This window comes from Artemia sp. Qi Xiang Cuo, chromosome 16 (genome assembly GCF_049724085.1).
Source record: "Artemia sp. Qi Xiang Cuo chromosome 16, ASM4972408v1, whole genome shotgun sequence".
In the NCBI taxonomy this organism is placed as follows: domain Eukaryota; kingdom Metazoa; phylum Arthropoda; class Branchiopoda; order Anostraca; family Artemiidae; genus Artemia; species Artemia sp. Qi Xiang Cuo.
In genome coordinates this window covers 40827359-40844969 of record NC_142809.1, presented here as the reverse complement: position 1 = coordinate 40844969, position 17611 = coordinate 40827359, and the positions used below count along the sequence as shown (strand labels likewise).

Sequence of the window (17611 nt, the reverse complement as noted above, 5' to 3'; positions counted from 1 at the left end):
TCTGAATTGGCTTCTTCATAAGCTTTCATCCGCATGAAATCAAACACTGAATCAAAAAGAGAAATACCTGATTCAAATAACCCAGTTCTACACTTATCACACGAATGCTTTTCCAGAATCTTTTTTGCAGAGTAACCCACTGCGTATGCAAAATTTGATTCCTCTGTTAAGGTGAAAACCTCAACATTCTCATCAAAATCAAACTCGTGAGGCTCATGAATGTCGCTGCTATCACGTCCGGCCTGCACAATTCTTTTTGCATGAGGGTTAACTGATGAAAAAACTTCTGATAAAAGAGATTGATGGAAAGAAAGTGCTTCACAATTCTCCGTCGAATTTGAAGAAACCGAAAAGCTTCTAAACGTTACTTGCTTGTAAAGGGCAGGAGAATTGCGACGCAGTAGGTTTATCGTTTAAACCCCCAGAGCGTCGTAGTAAGCCGTAGAAATGCTCTAGACTATCCTGGTTAAGTCTCCTCGTACAAACATATTTAAACCCATGCTTCATCAAATCTTCTGATAGACCGAGGATGGCAGAAATAGTCAGCTGCCATCCCTCTGCAATAGATTGTTTTCCCAACATCTTTCCCCACACTATTAACAAATTTTAAATCGCCTAAATATGAACTGGCCGACCTCAAAAATTGGAATGATGCGTTTTCCCTACAAATTGGGCGTCTATACATTTTTTTTTCCTAAAAATCCAAGAGAATTAACGCAGTCGAACAGCTTATCAATGAAATTTACAACCTGTGCCGTCCTTGCGGCCTTCGGATGTAACAAACCTTTACTCAAGTAAAAATTGAAACAATAAAGTAACAATAAATTGAAACAATAAAGAAAAAAATATAGTGTCGAAGACGAAACTTGGATTCGAGAGGCTTAAAACGTGCTAGTCTTTTCTGCATAACTTTTTTTTTTGCTTTGAAACTTGAAAATATTGGAGTTTACCATTAAAAGGTGCACCTTCCGATAAATTGACCATAAGTTTGGGGGTAAGTAGCCAAAGTATTTGAAATTGAGCTATAATACAGCTGTGACTTTCCGGTCATTTATCGTCTTTATAATTAGTGTAAATTGTAAAATCTTTCCCTTAATCTTTTTTGTTTGCTCACTATTTCTCACTGAGTAGGCTACAGCCTTGAATTAACCCAATAAAACGTATATAACTGCGGCCCATTTCCGGATTTCTCATTAGCCTATAACCTACAGCCTAGACTAGGTCAGCATTTGCTAGTTTTCGGCTCGCTCGGGGTTCGGGTCTTTGCCCTGGGGCCCTATTCCGAATCTCTCCGTCTCCTCGAAAAGTTTGTTTTATAGAATCTAGGGGATGAAAGGAATCCCGCCATTCTGGAATTTTCTAAATTTATATTTTGATAGCCTACAACATTAAATTCTAAGTATATCATGGTATGTTCATTTCTTAGCTATCTCATTATGGTACTAGAATATAACTTTTCTGAAGTTAAAAAAAAAACAAAAACATTTCATAGACTACCTGTTATTTGACAAAGCAAGTAATTTGACTCCTTCTTCTTTTGCATTTTTTAGATTAATATCGCACCCTTCAAAAAAGCATCTAACGCCCATTCTGGTTGCTAGCCGGCAACGCTTAATAATAATCAGTTTTATAAGCACAATACTTTTTCTTTATATCCATATCGCACGATTTATTCTTTAATTTCAACCTGCTAATATTCGACAATTACCCGGTCACTAGACGTATGAATCACGCTCTAGCATAATTTATTGGCTTGGAGCGATTAAGTAGTACAGCATTTTGCGTCTAGAGGCGCTGAGGTACGCGGGGTCACTTTTGGACAGTTTTGTCAGTACTTTGTATGTGTTTATACTTTGGTTTGTGGCAACAAGGAAAAGCACCAGGAGCTTGTTATAACATATGCTGGCTGTAGTCTATCATAAATTAACACGTTTAAGTTTCTAACAAGTTTTCAGGGAAGCAGTAGTGAAACGAATTTTTCCCCTTTAGTAAACGAAGTAGATTCAGTTTGGGCATTTTATCTCTTTTCTGCAAGAGATTAAATTTTGTATGTTTTATACCAGGAAATAAACGAGCTGTTGAACTTTTTGTTTTCATAATTAGTTTTTCTTCCATATTAGTTAACTCTTTCCTAGGAGCAAAATTGGAAAGAAATTAAGTTGTGTTGCTAAGAATATTAAACCAGAAAGTTTTCATCTGCCTTGATTGAAATCGGATGTTTCCTCCTCTAGATTACTTATTTAAGAGTTGCACAGGGGATGAAAACATGAATGAATTAAACTGTGAAGAAATATTGCTCAATTTTCAAACAGTCCGTAGTAACAAGCTGTGAGTAAGGAACAACTCCTGCCAATAGTAAACGAAATTCTGAAAGAAGAAGTTTTGATTACAATATTTGCATCAAAAAAGTCGGCATATTTAGGTGATTCTAAATACATATATGTAATTCAGTAAGTTTAAAGTTCCTCGCTGAAAATTATGAGCCTGACAGAATTTGCCTGATTTCCAAAAAGGGGAGTAATCTGATGAAGATTACGCCATCAAATCTTGAAGAACGCAAAATCATATTGCAGAGCTTTCAACCCTTTATCGATAAAAATGCAGAAAGTTTTATTTTGTACAAAAGAATGACCATGGAATCATGTTTGTTTGTTATCGGTTTTTTTTTCATGATCGTCGAATCAACGTCGAATCAATGTCAGAAAAGAGCTTGAACTTCGATTTGAAATTGAATTGAACTTTCCAATTGAACTTCGATTGGAAATCGTAGTCATTTTTGTTGCGCAAAAGAAACGTTTCTCCCCAAAGAACAAAAAAAGATAGAGCATTCATTCTGGGATAGCCAACTGGTTTAAAACTATGTGTTGAGCTTCCCAGTTTCAGAGGGAGTAGCTCTCTATTCCATTTCCTAGATCTTCTGTTATCTTTCCTAATTCCTTGAAGACAGCTTGAAATTTACCCCTGCTGTTGCATTTCCTCAGCTTGTAGCTTCCGAGCCAGTCGTAAAGTTTCACTAAGTACAACAGCACTCACGACAAACTCAGATGAAAGTGTGAGATAAAGTAATGCAAATGCATTGCTCCCATCAGAAGGTGTTTGAGTCATCTTCTCTAGAATAGCCAGTTAAACAGGAAAAGCTTTTAAAAACGTTAGCAGGCTACAGCATCATGCCGTTTCATCTGTTTCATATATTTTTTTTAGGCTGCTGTTTTTTGTTGTTTTTTTTTCATTCTTTCATTAATTTGTCTTCCATGCCTTTGTTTAATGCATGAAGTTCTCGAGCTTAGTCTCAGAAATATTGACTTTTGAGAAAATATTCCCACGAAATTTCTAATGCTAGGAACTAGACCCCGTAGCCGCGTCAGTTGTCTTTTCGGCGATGAATAGCTGATTCTTAGGGAAAACGGAGGCGCGCAGTCGGTTTTTCTTCAGCGGTGTGCCGTGGGCTGACTCGGATTTTTTTTTTATTAGGAAGGAGTTCCAAGTCTGCTCAAAACACCCCAAGTGACGTTTCGTTGAAATCTGAAGAGACAGACGAGTTCCCCAAGTGAGTTTGTTAAAGCCCTTTAGAACTTGAGGACACATACTACTTAATGACGCACGTAAATTCGAGGAAAACGCGACACAAGCAACAACACTTAGAAAAATGTAGGATTAAGAGTTTTTTTCTGACTTTTCAGTCTCTTGCTATTCAAAAAACGGTAGCGTTCGCTTCCCTCCGTGGCTGTGTTTTCATGATACCTGTCGTTGTGCTCAATAAAACCCAGTAATCATAGCATTATACCGTTCAATCCAGTGTGTGTCACAATAGTGAAGCAGCTTTTTTTCTTCATGTGCAGCAGAGGCTCACTAGTGGCTCAATAGTGAAGCTAATACACAGAGGCTCAATAGTGAAGCTAAGGGCTCAGTTCGTTTGGGTGAAGAGGAAGAAAAACAACAGACAACAACGTCTTGTAAATACCTTATAGTATATAAATTAGGCCCGGTTTGGGGGGGGGGGGTTAACTAGGACAAAATTTGAACAATGGAAGCCACAATGCATGTAAAAGCCAAGTGGATCCTGCTTTCTATCTTCATTTTAGTTGGCAGAGGCGTCGCAATGAAGTGGGGGGGGCACCTCAAACATCTTGAGGTTTGTAAAATTTGGACCAAAAGTCCAAAATTATACTGAATCCGGGACAAAAATGGAATAGTTACAGCTGAATCTCAGAGAGTCCAAAATTTCAATCCTATTTTTGCACCGATTCCAAGATCTGGTAGAGAAGGTCCAAAACTCAGTAGTACAACTTAAAAATTCTGCAAAGGAAGTCTCATAGTGATATGTTATTATTAAATATTAATTAAAAAAAACTTTTTTTCCACAAAATAAGTTTTTCAAAGAAAAGTAAAGAACTCCATTAAACAAAAAATGAGCATAAATAAAATAAAATAATCTACCAAGCGCGAAACTACCACAAATCAGCATCGATAAATAAGTGGAACCCAAAACGAACAGAAATTACAATAAATAACCGAGTCAAACTCAAAACGAGCAGAAATTAACATAAGTTGGGCACAAAACCCCTATGCCTTCCCAAAGCCAGAACATAATTTCCACTTTACTGAAAAAAATATAAATGTTTTTTACTTTTATAACTTTAATAAATCAAATAATATTAACATTTTGATAACTAAATATCAGAATATGTACATTAAACTGACAATGCACATTGATTTGTTTTTTTTTTCAGAGATTATTTGATCAGGTAGATTATTTGATTTTATTTTTGCTCATTTTTGTTTAATGGAGTTCTTTACTTTTCTTTGAATAACTCATTTTGTGGAAAAAGTTTTTTTAATTAATTTCTGTTCGTTTTATATTGGCATAGTCTTTTCAGGGAAAAAGAAAATAATACTTTAAATCTTTTTGTTTTATTAAGATTTTATACTTTGGCCTGCTATTTGCATGCTGGAGAAAAATTTTCAGAAATTTTTAACAACATACACCCTTTTAGAATTCGGACACAAATAGTAGTGTTTAATTTAGTTTTATACCTCCTCTAGTTGACCTGAAATGGAAAACTTGATACCATTCGCAAAAAAATCTGTTTACTTACTTTGATTTGTTTTGTTTAATTTTTTAACTTTTTTTTATTTGTTTTTTTTTTACTTCCTTTTTTGATTTGTTTAAATTTTAAGAGCAGAAGTAGCCCCGAAAGCTTGAACATAATACCCTCAGTCGCTCTTGGGATACTGCTGAGATGCCTTATTGGGAATTAGCATTAAAACAGTGCATTTTGATTTAATCTTAAGGCAACATTTAGTTTTTAAACATAATGGTCAAATTGGAGGGTGGGTGTGGGAGGGGGATTAGTTGCCCTCCAATGACTTTCGAACTATTAAAAAGGGCATTAGTCCTTTCTAATTTCAATCGAATGAGCCCTTTTCGAAGTTCCTACGATAACTCCTTCGACACGAAGTGCCCTGGTATAAATAACAACAACAACAACAGCAAAATAATACATTATACCCACATCGATCTTTACTATAAAAATGCCAAGCCTTCCAATCACTTTCAACTTTTAAAAAGGGCACTAGGATCTTCGATTTCCAATCGAATGAGCACTTTTTGAGCTTCTACGACAACGCTTTCTATAAACACCTTATATGCCCCCAGGGCAAAAACTACAACCCTTACCCTAAGGCCTGTTAGGTGGTTGTCATCCTCTAAGACCTAATTTCCAAAACTTTCAACTACGTTAAACAAAAGACTATCTCAAAATTTTGATTAGATGTGTTTGGGGAAATGGTGGGCGCGAGAGGGGCGTTAGTCGCTCTGGAATCACTTTCAACTATTAAAAAGGCAATATCCCTTTCAATTTCCAATCGAATGAGCCCTTTTTGAATTTTTTTACGACAAAGCTTTCAATAAAAACCGTATATGCCCCAGGGCATAACTTACAACCCTTTCCGTGAGGGCTGTGGGGGGGGGGGGGGGGGGTTGTCATCCTAAAAAACCGAATTTATAGAAGTTTATACTACGTTGAACAAAATGGCTATATGAAAATTTTGATTAGAAGTTTTTGGAGGAGTTGCGGGCGTGAGAGGGGAGTTAGTTACCCTCCAATCACTTTCGACTGTTAAAAAGGGCACTAGCCCTCTCAGTTTCCAATTGAATGAGCCCTTTTGAAGTTTTTACTACAATTCTGTCTATAAAAACTTTATATGCCCCCAGGGCATAACTTACAACCTTTGCCCTGGGGGCTCTGGGTGTTTGTCATCCTTAAATACATAATTTCCAGGACTTTCATCTACGTTGAACAAAATGGCTAACTCTAAACTTTGATTGAACGTTTTTGGGGAAATGGTGGGCGCGAAAGGGGGGTTGGTTACTCTCCATTCATTTTCGACCATTAAAAAGTGCAATTTAAATTTCCAGTAGAATGAGCCCCTTTTGAAATTTCTACAACAACTTTCTATAAAAATCTTATATGCCCCCAGAGCATAACTTACAACCCTTTCGAGGGCCCTGAGGGGGTTGTCATCCTAAAAGACCTAAGTTTCCACAATTCAGACACTGTTGAACCAAATGACAATAACAAAATTGGTATGGGGTTGGTCTGGGGAAATGGTGGGTATGAGAGGGGGGTTAGGTGCCCTTAAGAGGTTGTCGGCTTTTAAAAAGGGCCCCCGTCCTTTGAAACTAAAATTGAATGAGCCCTTTTCGAAGTTTTTACAACATCGCTTTCTATAAAAACCTTATATGCCCCCAGAGCATAACTCACAACCCTTGCCCTGATTGCTATGGGGGTAAGGGTTGTCATCCTTAAAGACTTGATTTCCAAAACTTTCAACTATGTTGAATAAAATGGCGTCTAAAAATTTTGATTTTTAGATAGCCATTGTTTGGGGAAAAGGTGGGCGTGAGAGGGGGGTTAATTGCCGTCAAATCACTTTCGACTATTAAAAAGGGCACTAGTATTTTGAATTTCCAATCAAATGAGCCCTTTTTGAAGTTTCTACGAAAAAGATTTCAATAAAAATTTATATGCCCCAGGGCATAACTTATAACCCTTGCCCTGAAGACTGTGGGGGAGTGTCCTGCTCAAATATATAATTTCCTGAACTTTAAACTGCGTGGAACAAAATGGCTATCTCAAAATTTTGATTGGATGTGTTTGGGGAAATGGTGGGCGTGGAAGGAGTGTTAGTTGCCTTCCAATCACTTTCGACTATTAAAAAGGGCACTAGCCATTTCAATTTCCAATTGAATGAGCCCTTTTTTTAAGTTTCTACGACAACGCGTTCTATAAAAACCTTATATTCCCCCAGGGAATAACTTACAACCCTTGCCCTGAGGGCTGTGGGGGGTTGTCATATCTCAAAATTTTGATTGGATGTGCTTGGAGAAAAGGTGGGCATGAGAGGGGGTTAGTTTCTATTCAATTACTTTCAACGATTAGCAATGACTCCATCCAATGGCATTTTTTTTCACTCAAACATTTTTGAAAGTTTTTGCAGCAAAATCTGCAATCAAAATTTTATATACCCCCATTATATAATTTACAGCTTTTACCCCAATGGCTGTGGGGGAGAGTCCTCAAAAACACGATATTTATCTGGAAATCAACTACGCTTAACAAAATGGCTATATCAGAATGTTTATTGAATGTGTTTCGGGAAATGGTGGGCGTGGAAGGGGTGTTAGTTGCCTGCCAATCACTTTCGACTATAAAAAATGGCACAAGCCACTCCAATTTCTAATTGAATGAGTCCTTTTTGAAGTTTCTACGACAACTTCTTTGATACAAGATGCCTTGCTCTAAAGGAAAAAATTAACAAATAATACATTGTGCCAGACTTGTTTTTATGTGCCCCTAGGGCATAACTGAAAAACAATGCACTGGGGGTTTTTGGGGATGGCCCTCTCAAAAACATAATTTCTGTCTAGAAATCAACTACGCTGAACAAAATGGCTATCTCAAAATTTTGATTGGATGTGTTCGGGGAAATGGTGGGCGTGAAAGGGGTGTCAGTTGCCTTAAATCACTTTCGACTATCAAAAAGGGTACTAGCCACTCCAATTTCCAATCGAATGAGCCCTTTTCGAAGTTTCTACGACAACTCCTTCGATACGAAGTGCCCTGGTATGGAAAAAATAATAGTACATTGTGCTAACATCGTTCTTTACGTAGGCAGCGCGATTGCGCTGCCTATGATAGTTAAGCCGAATTAAAATTAGTCTGTCATATTCCGTAGTACGTTCTTTTCTATTTCGGTTCCGTATAATGATATTTTTTTCGTGAATACTTTGATAACTTTGTGGATGAAAAAAGAAATCAATTAATACTTAATGAAGAACATGTATTTCCGAGTTGAATAAAAAAAACCTTTATCTGTTATAACGCCTAAGTTAAGTTCTTCATCTAAGTAGAACCTGTTCCTCTAGCCCAATGAAATATCACAAAATATGATGGAAATATAATGCTTTAGAAACAAATTTGGGCTATATATTTGCACATTAGGGGGGGGGGGGGTAGTAGGGGTAAAGTACTGCGGGTCTGCATAAAAATGTGTTAGCTACAATTATTGTGTATATTATGAAGTAAGAATTGTTATCTAGCTTTACACTGTCCAAATACTTTACCCCCCCCCTAATTTGCAAATATATAGACCAAATTATATATTTCCCATCTATTCTGCCACTTGTCTTTGTCTAGTCTCACGCAAATCTTAAATAAACTAACGAAGAAACCGGTTCTACAGTGCGGATGGAGAACTTAACATAGGCGCTATAACAGATAAGTACCCTAAAGCTTTTTGGTGACTCCCAACTGTTTATCCAAACAGAGAAGGAAAACCCTTGAGTTTGGAGCATTTCTATTTAATATCACTTTGATACAGGGGGAAAATTGATTCTGCATTAATTCATAGCAAATTTTATTAATTTTTTTGTTCAATTTCAGTTCAGTGTCATGGACCTTTTCCCTGAATACTTTGATGACTCAGTCAAACAGACCTCACTCACTCTTTTGCATTCTGGAAAGGAACTTCGAAAGAGTTTTACGATCTCCTTGAAGCCAATGGAGCTTTATACATTTCTATTGAAAAAGTGATAATCCAGTTTTCAAACTGTAGGAATTGTATACTTTTTATTGTCAGTGCAGCAGCTGTTTTTCTGGGACCTTCTATGGAGTTGCTCTAAGGTTAAAACATAATATTAAATGAGAAGATATGTTTGGTAGTAAATGTGTCTAGTTGGTACGAGATACTCAAATAATATTGTTTGCTTATTTTTTCTTTCTTAAAAAAGTCTATTCTAATGTTAAGGCTTCTTCAGGGATGCACTGTGCAAAATTTTTATTACAGGTAATGGTTGCACTGTTTTTTTTTGCATCTTAAAATCACATGCTTCCTATTCGTCCTTTCTTCTTTTTATTGTTTATTTTTCTTCGTTTTTTTTTTTATTATAGTGGGTTTCTTTTTCGTTAAGAGAGTTCTACCGTTTTGTGCAATATAATTTCTATTTGTTCTTCATGAGTATAAAGAAATAATTTAAAAGCACTTTTTGTTCAGATTGATTCTGAAAAGATAACATTATTGGCATTTCAAAACGGATACTTCGTTTGCAGTTCGTTCATTTTTTTGGTTGGGGGGGGGGGGGTAACACTGTCAAACTTCAAAAGGCAGACAATTTATAGGAAAATTATTTAGGATTAATCAAGAAACGTCTTTAAAGCATTGTAAGCCAGCTATTGCAATGCCTAAGTTACAGGTAAGAATTTAAATTTCTGAAAAAAACATTAATTTTTAAATATTCAAAACTCGGTGTTTAAACTAGAGCTTTAACTAAATGCTCAAAATTGATGAAGTTATCGAACTTAAGTACCATAACAAGCCGAAATTGAATAAGTTCTAAAAAGCTGTTGGTATTGTCAACGTTCTCCATGCATTTAGCGTTTTTCTACAAGAAATGGGCAAGACTGAAGTTTTTGGATGTTGCCTGAATTAACTCCTACAATGATACCCTGCGAAGCCATTTTTGGAAGAAAAAAGAATGAGTTGAAAGCTTCTACTTCATGCATAAAATCCCGTGTTTATTTGATTTCTGTTTATTTCACTCTCAGATGCTTGAGGGCAGGCACTTCCATTGAATTTTTCTTTCGGTGGAAGAGGCAATAATAAAAAAAAAATTGGTATATATAATAAGAAGTGCTAAGAAATCGAGGAAAAGTTAGGATTTCTGTGGGCTTGAGCCAAGACAACCCAACATGCATGGTTGAGGAGAATAAATGAAGAGGGGGTGGATTGAATCTGAAGTTGATATAAAACGGCCCAAAAGAACAAGGTTGAGACAGGGGCTGCCGCTTCTTGCAATTTTTTACCAGATCATGGAATTTTTGTTTTTAGCTTTGGATCTATGGAAAAGCCTATATATATATATATATATATATATATATATATATATATATATATATATATATATATATATATATATATATATATATATATATATATATATATATATATATATATATATATATATATATATATATATATATATATATATATATATATATATATATATATATATATATATATATATATATATATATATATATATATATATATATATAGCATTTCCCTCTTTTAGTATATGAAAGACAAATATTATTTTCAAACATTAGTTATTTTCATATGTTATTTCATTATTATTTCATATAACAGGATGCCTATTACAAACACTAAGATATTTGCAAGTAAATCTTGGGATATAGTTAAATTCTCAGTGGCAACCCTGATTGGAACTGAAGAAAGAAATTTTTGAAAAAAAAAAATTCTAGTTTGTAACGATTACTTACAGTAAGTCGCTTAGTACGGTCACAAAATGTAGTTCGGACACAAGCGAATATGGAATCAATAACTTAAGGAAGATCGATTGGGATTCTCTGATATCTCATCTTCTTTAAAAAGGGAAAGCAAATTGCTTCACTAAAATTACTGATTTTATTTTCTTTGCGTTTTAGCGCCTACCGTAACTAACTTATAGTTAAACATGGCATGTAAGCATAATTTTTTTTTCGGCGGGGAATTTCAAAATTTCGGAAAGGCTTTACAAAATGCTGAAAATATTCTTTATTTTTAATATTCTTTTGAAGAGGGGCTACGGGTTCGAGAGTATTACTGAATACTGTTAAAATAATAGGTCTTATTAAAAAACGGATGTTCTCATGTGCAATAGATTAAGTTCCAATAGATTGATTAAGTTCCTATTTCTTTTTTCTTAATCTAAGATCCATTCAGCTTTATTTCTTTTATTTGTTACTGTAAAAATTTCTACTTTCGAATTATCCTAGGACGCCGATTCATTTCACATCTTTTACTTTAGTATTTTTGATATTTTTATGTGATTGTTTATTAAACGATTGCCAGAGGTATTTGGTGTGTGCTCCTAATATTATCAATATTATGGAGATTAATGTGTATGTTTTTTTCTAATGTTTTAGCTCCCTACGACTGTTTTATCTTTGGTTTCTTTCAATATGCTTCCTATCATGTTTGTTCAATGTACTTTTTCTTCAAACCCTCTAGCCATTAAGCCCCCCATTAATTGCTGTAGTGATTGTCTTCGTTAACGAATTACAGTAATGGAGATCCTTAATTTTTGTGTAAAAAGGTGAGTAATTCCAAGAGCTCTAATACTACTGAAGTAGAACTCTGTTGTGTTTTTTTCACTGTAGCATTGAAGTGGGCTACCTGACTACAGGTTCAGATGGCTATTGGCTCGGAAAAAGAATAGGGCGTGGCCTTGTCTGCTCCTTTTCTATCTACTAATAAAGGAGTGAGGGGTGAGGTTTCTTGCAATGGTCTTATACATGAATTGATGCAAGGCGAAATTTGATCTCCGCAGCTTGTGTATAAGCTTCCTGATATGTAGAATCATAATGGACAGGAGAAAGCTTGTCCGTTTTCTGTGCTGATTCAGGTTTACCTGGATGATTATGATCTTTCTCTTGTTCAAAAATTGTCGTTGAAATTGTAAATTATGAAATTAATTTTTTATCTTAGTTTTTTCAACATCACATAACTTAGACTGATTAAAAATTAAGTCACAGTCACAAATCTGATTGCTGGTAAGATTTTTCAAAGGTTTTAAGCATACTCATTTTTATGAATCCAAAAAATCCTTATAAAAATTTTTAGAGTTGATTAAGAATTTGTGTCTCTTCTTTTTTGTGTGTCTTTTGACACAAATTAAAAGATTACTTATAATAATAATAATATTTTATTACCCGTCAAAAGCAAACAAAAGAGACGGAGTACATAAAATACAAAAAAAAGAAGTGTAGGCCTAGAGACAATTTATTCGTAATTAAAACTCATTAGTACAAAAAAAATGGTTAAACCATGGCAAAAAGACAAACACACGGAGTTTTACTGGCGGTGGAAATCAAACCACGGATACCAAACAATATATACGATTATACATGGTGTTAATTTATCAAAAGAAAACATACGTCAATTATAGCACTAGAAAGCGGGATTGAACCACATTTTTCGTACAGTTTACTGTTTGAAACAACGGTCAGTCAGACGGGTGCCCAGAACAGGTGGGATCTGATCTGTTCTTTGTCTGATGTGATCTGTTCTCGGTCTGATCTGATCTGTTCTCGGTATGATATTATATATTCTTGGTCTGATATTATCTGTTTTCGGTCTTATGTGATATGTTCTTGGTTTGATGTGATCTGTTCTCGGTCTGATATGATCTGTTCTTGGTCTGATCTGATCTGTTCTCGGTCTCATCGGATCTGTTCTCGGTCTGATCGAATCTGTTCTCGGTCTGATCTGATCTGTTCTTAGATCAAATACTGAAGCAAAAACAAATACTGACTGCTAATCCGAAATTTAAATTTATGGCTTAAATTTATATACCCAGAGGCTATAGCCCTTGAGGAACTAAGCATCTTAAAACCATTAACAGAAATTTCCAAAAATTAACAAAAATTCGATAGAAACAAAGATAAAATAAAAGAAAGATGGGAAAATAACACGAGAGGAGTTTCAACTTACTAAGTATCGAAACTCCAAAGAAAAAACATGCAGAAACCAAACTTCACAGAAAAAAATCTCCACAAAACAAACTTCTAACCATTGTGATAAACAACAAAAATTAGGAACTAAGACGGCGGAGAATTACGCATTAAGTATATTAACTTATCAATCTATATTGAAAATGTAATTTATTTTCATTATTCATGCTCACGTTTATATGGACTTAGGAAAAGGAGCGATAGTTCAATATCGGCAGCTGTAAACCGAATTCAGAGTCGAAATTTGTTTCTCCAATAATTCCAGCTAATGTTATGTCTAATATCAAAATTTATTACCAACTTCCAAATTCGTTTGTTCCTTCTGGAAGTTAAGTTTTTATTGCTGGATTTCTGAGTTGTTTCTATGTTTTCAGTATCCTATCAGAGTTAATGTGCTTAACGGATCTTAATCTTTTTGTTGTTATTTGGAAACAATCGTGAGCAATTTATATACACAAAAGAAAAAAAAAAGAAAGTGCTGTAAAAGGAAGAAAATTGAGTGAAATATATATTTTAGTTTTACTATCGTTTAGGAAGAACTGTGACAAAAATATATACACAGAAAACAGATGACGGTGACGGAAAGAAAACTAAGTATCTATCAATATATACTAAAATAGAAAGAAGGATCATGAAGTAAAGGGGCATAAAAGAAAATAAACAAAAAACAGAACTATGGCAGCAGAAAGAAAACTGAGCGATGTATAAATTAGGATACTTTCAATTTTATTTCCGAAGAAGAATGTCAAAAATATAGAAACAAAAAAGAAACAAGAAAAATGAACTAGCGTCCGAATACATGTTAATATTTTGTTAAAATTTAGGTAGAAATTTTATTAAAATATATAAATAAAAGAAAATAAAGGGAAAGAAGACTTCAGTGAATATTAGTATATATTTAGCATTCTTTTATCTGCGATGCGTAGTATATGCTTTATAATCTTTTTTCTTTAAATAGATATTAGCATTCTTTAAAAAGATATATCTAATGCTGAATTTTCTTTCTGTTGACTGGATATTTGGGTCTGGCACTCAATTCCTCGTTTGGTCGAACCCTGCTCAGAAGTCGGGGTCAGCTCAATTAAAAAACTTGGAAAGTTTTCAGATTCGGAAGAATAGAAGTTAGAATGCCAAAATACTTGAAACAGTTAAATTGCTTTTTTAATTGAGTTGTTTTTAAGCTTCTGATTGGCTGCCAGAAAAGATGACTGAATATAAAAAAAATATTTCTATTACCTGTTAGTCTAATCAAGGTTGTTTCTCTGTGAAGGATTCGTCATATCTGTGAAGAAGCTTTTTAATACCTTCTTCATTATTTGTCGCCGCCAATGGTTCGAAATAGGTTGTGACGTTTCCCAACCATTTTGAATCCAAAAAGATGTATTGCTTGTAGAGCTTATGCAGCCGGGAACAACAATTGTTACAGGTTCTTACTGTGAAACTGTGGTGCCTGTGGGAGGTAGATCCAAAACAGAAGAAGAGGCGTGTTAAATTCTGGAATTGTGATGATCCATGACCATTCCCGTCCGTACAGTGTTCGTATAGCCAATGGCTCCTGAACTGTGAAATGAGATGTTTTCAGACATCGAAAATACAGTACTGACCTGGTGGCCTTTGACTTCCATCTATTCCCTTGAAAGAAACCGTCACAACTCATTTCACATCAGTGACGAAAATATTGTATAACGAGGTTTTATGAAGTTTGTTCATAGATATGACAAATACTACAATTATAAAGGTGATTATGCTGAGAAGTAACTTTGATGGAAGATAAAAAAATGGCTTCTGAACTGTGAAATGAGATGTTTTCAGACATCGAAAATACAGTACTGACCTGGTGGCCTTTGACTTCCATCTTTTCCCTTGAAAGAAACCGTCACAACTCATTTCACATCAGTGACGAAAATATTGTATAACGAGGTTTTATGAAGATTGTTCATAGATATGACATATACTACAATTATAAAGGTGATTATGCTGAGAAGTAACTTTGATGGAAGATAAAAAAAAGTTGACAGTAGAGAGGGGGGTGTTACTCGTGACAGCACCACGTGGTTTATGGTTTTCTCAGTGAGAATGAAAAAACAGGAATTTTCTCACTTGGAAAAACATGAATTTTCTCACATTTATGGTTGTATTCATGGATGGTTATGTGTGTTGTTCGATTTATTTGATGTTTTTCTCGGATGTCAACATCAAATTATGTATGTTTTATGGTTTTTGTCAGTGAGAATTTGAAAAACATGAATTTTCTCACATTTATGTCTGTTTTCATGGTTTTTGTCAGTGAGAATTTGAAAAACAGGAACTTTGTCATATTTAAGAATGTCAACAGCAATTCATGTCTGTTTTATGGTTTTCTCAGTGAGAATGAACATGCTTGACGCGAATGCTATGGGATTGTTTGGCTAGCCTGGTCTGAGAAATTGATTTACATACTCGCTAGGGGAAATTATTGATTCGCGAAGGGGAAATTAAGAAACAAACATGGCTTCTTTGTTGTTTGGCTAGCCTGGCCTGAGAAATTGATTTACATAATCGCTAGGGGGAATTATTGATTCACGAAGGGGAGAATTAAGAAACATTAAGGCTTCTTTAATCTTTAGGCCTGAGGGATAAACGTTCTTTAGGACAGAGAGAAAAATTAATATTCTATTTTCAAATAGGGCTTCATTGATCTTTAGTGTCAGGAATTATAATTGACATCACTTGTTATCTTGGAATTATGCGGAAGTCTAAAGAGATAGAAATTCTATTTTTAAATACGGCTTCACGGAGCTTTAAGTCGGAGAGGTAAATTGATATTCTAACGAAACCCTAATAGTTTAGCTAAGAAAATTTATGAGATGAAGAGATTAACGTAGGAAAGGGTTTCCTAGAAATTTGAAATGCGTTAGCTCAGAGATGCCAAACAAAAGGAACACGCTGAAATTACGTTTAGGGATTATTTGGGCGAAACGGTTTTATCCATTTTATGGGATTATTTCGGCGAAACCGTTAGAGACATTTTGAAAGAAGATTTTAGAAAGGGTTTTAGAAGAGGTTTTGAGTGTGGTCGATATAATACACAAGTTCCATTTGAACAGTGTTGTGAGGTCCTCTAACCCAACCCCAAAGGGTTCCAATCCTCATACCCCAACCCCGAAGGAAGCCCCCGGTCCTCAAAGGTCCACCGGGCTCCCAAAGGCCCTCCACCGGTCCCCAAATGTCCCCCAGGCCCCCAACTGCCCCCCGGACACTCAAAGGTCCCCCAAGCTCCCAAAGGGCCACCGGCGCCTCCAAAGGCCCACCCCAGACCCTCAACGGCCATCCCCGGGCCCCCCAAAGGCCCATCGAGCTCCCAAAGGACCCACGGGGTCCCAAAGGCCATCCACCGGTCCCCAAATGTCACCCAGCCACCCACAGGCCCTCCCGGTGCCCCTAAGGCCCTCCCTGTGCCCCTAAGGCCCTCCCCCGGCCCCCCTCCTCCTCCTCCTCCTCCTCCCTCCTCCTCATCCTCCCTCCTCCTCCTCCTCCTCCCTCCTCCTCCTCCTCCCACCTCCTTCCTCCTCCTCCTCCCACCTCCTCCTCCTCCTCCTCCCTCTTTCTCCTCCTCCCCTCTCCCCCCCATTCCCCCCATTTTTTATACTTTTTTTGTGCATTGAGACACAAAACGACCCCCTGCCCCCGGCCCCTCCCCCCTCCAAAGGTCTGAATTTTTCAAAGTTCATTGTGAATTTCTTTCATTGAAATGCAAGTGTTGGACTATTTCAGTAGTTTTCGAGAGTTGTTTACCGCCTCACATTTTCATGTAACTGATTGTTAAAAGTTCATTTTGAAATTCATTAGTTGTAGAGACATATTGTTCATATTTAATTAGGTTTATGTTGTGGATTACAACGTCAAAGGAACTATCTAATGATTTTTCAAAGTTCAATTAGAATTTCTTTCGTTGAAATGCAAGAGCTGGAATATTTCAGTAGTGTTTGATTGTGGTTTACCTTGTCACAGTTACATTTTCTTGATTTTTCAAAGTTAATTTGAATTTCTTTAATTTAAATTCAAGATTTTGAATATTTAATTAGTTTGTGATTTTGGTTTACCTTGTAACATATACATTTTCCTTATTTTTAACTTTTCATTTTTAATTTATTTCATTTACATACAAGAGTTGGAATATTTCAAAAGTGTTTGGGTGTGGTTTCCATTGTCACAGTTACATTTTCTTGATTTTTCAATGTTCATTTAGAATTTCTTTCGTTGAAATACAAGAGTTGGAATATTTCAGTAGTGTGTTATTGTAGTTTACCATGTCACAGTTACATTTTCTTGATTTTTCAAAGTTAATTTTGAATTTCGTTATTTGAAATTCAAGAGTTGGAATATTTCACTAGTGTTTGGTTGTGGTTTACCATGTCACAGTTACATTTTCCTGATTTTTCAAAGTTTATTTTGAATTTCTTTCATTGAAATGAAAGAGTTGGAATATTTCAGTAGTGTTTGGTTGTGGTTTACCTTGTCACAGTTACATTTTCTTGATTTTTCAAAGTTCATTTTGA

General features: G+C 35.5%; 1 protein-coding gene across 1 annotated transcript in view; it reads left to right on the top strand.

Moving 5' to 3' along the window:
* Positions 1-10402, top strand: part of LOC148942908 (alpha-mannosidase 2-like) — a 322023-nt gene extending 311621 nt beyond the window's left edge. The window contains exon 19 of the mRNA XM_089102392.1: positions 8946-10402. Within this exon, the coding sequence (XP_088958518.1) occupies positions 8946-9095 (150 nt within the window). The 3' untranslated portion in view covers positions 9096-10402. The remainder of the gene's footprint in view (positions 1-8945) is intronic.
* The last annotated feature ends 7209 nt before the right edge of the window (positions 10403-17611 follow it).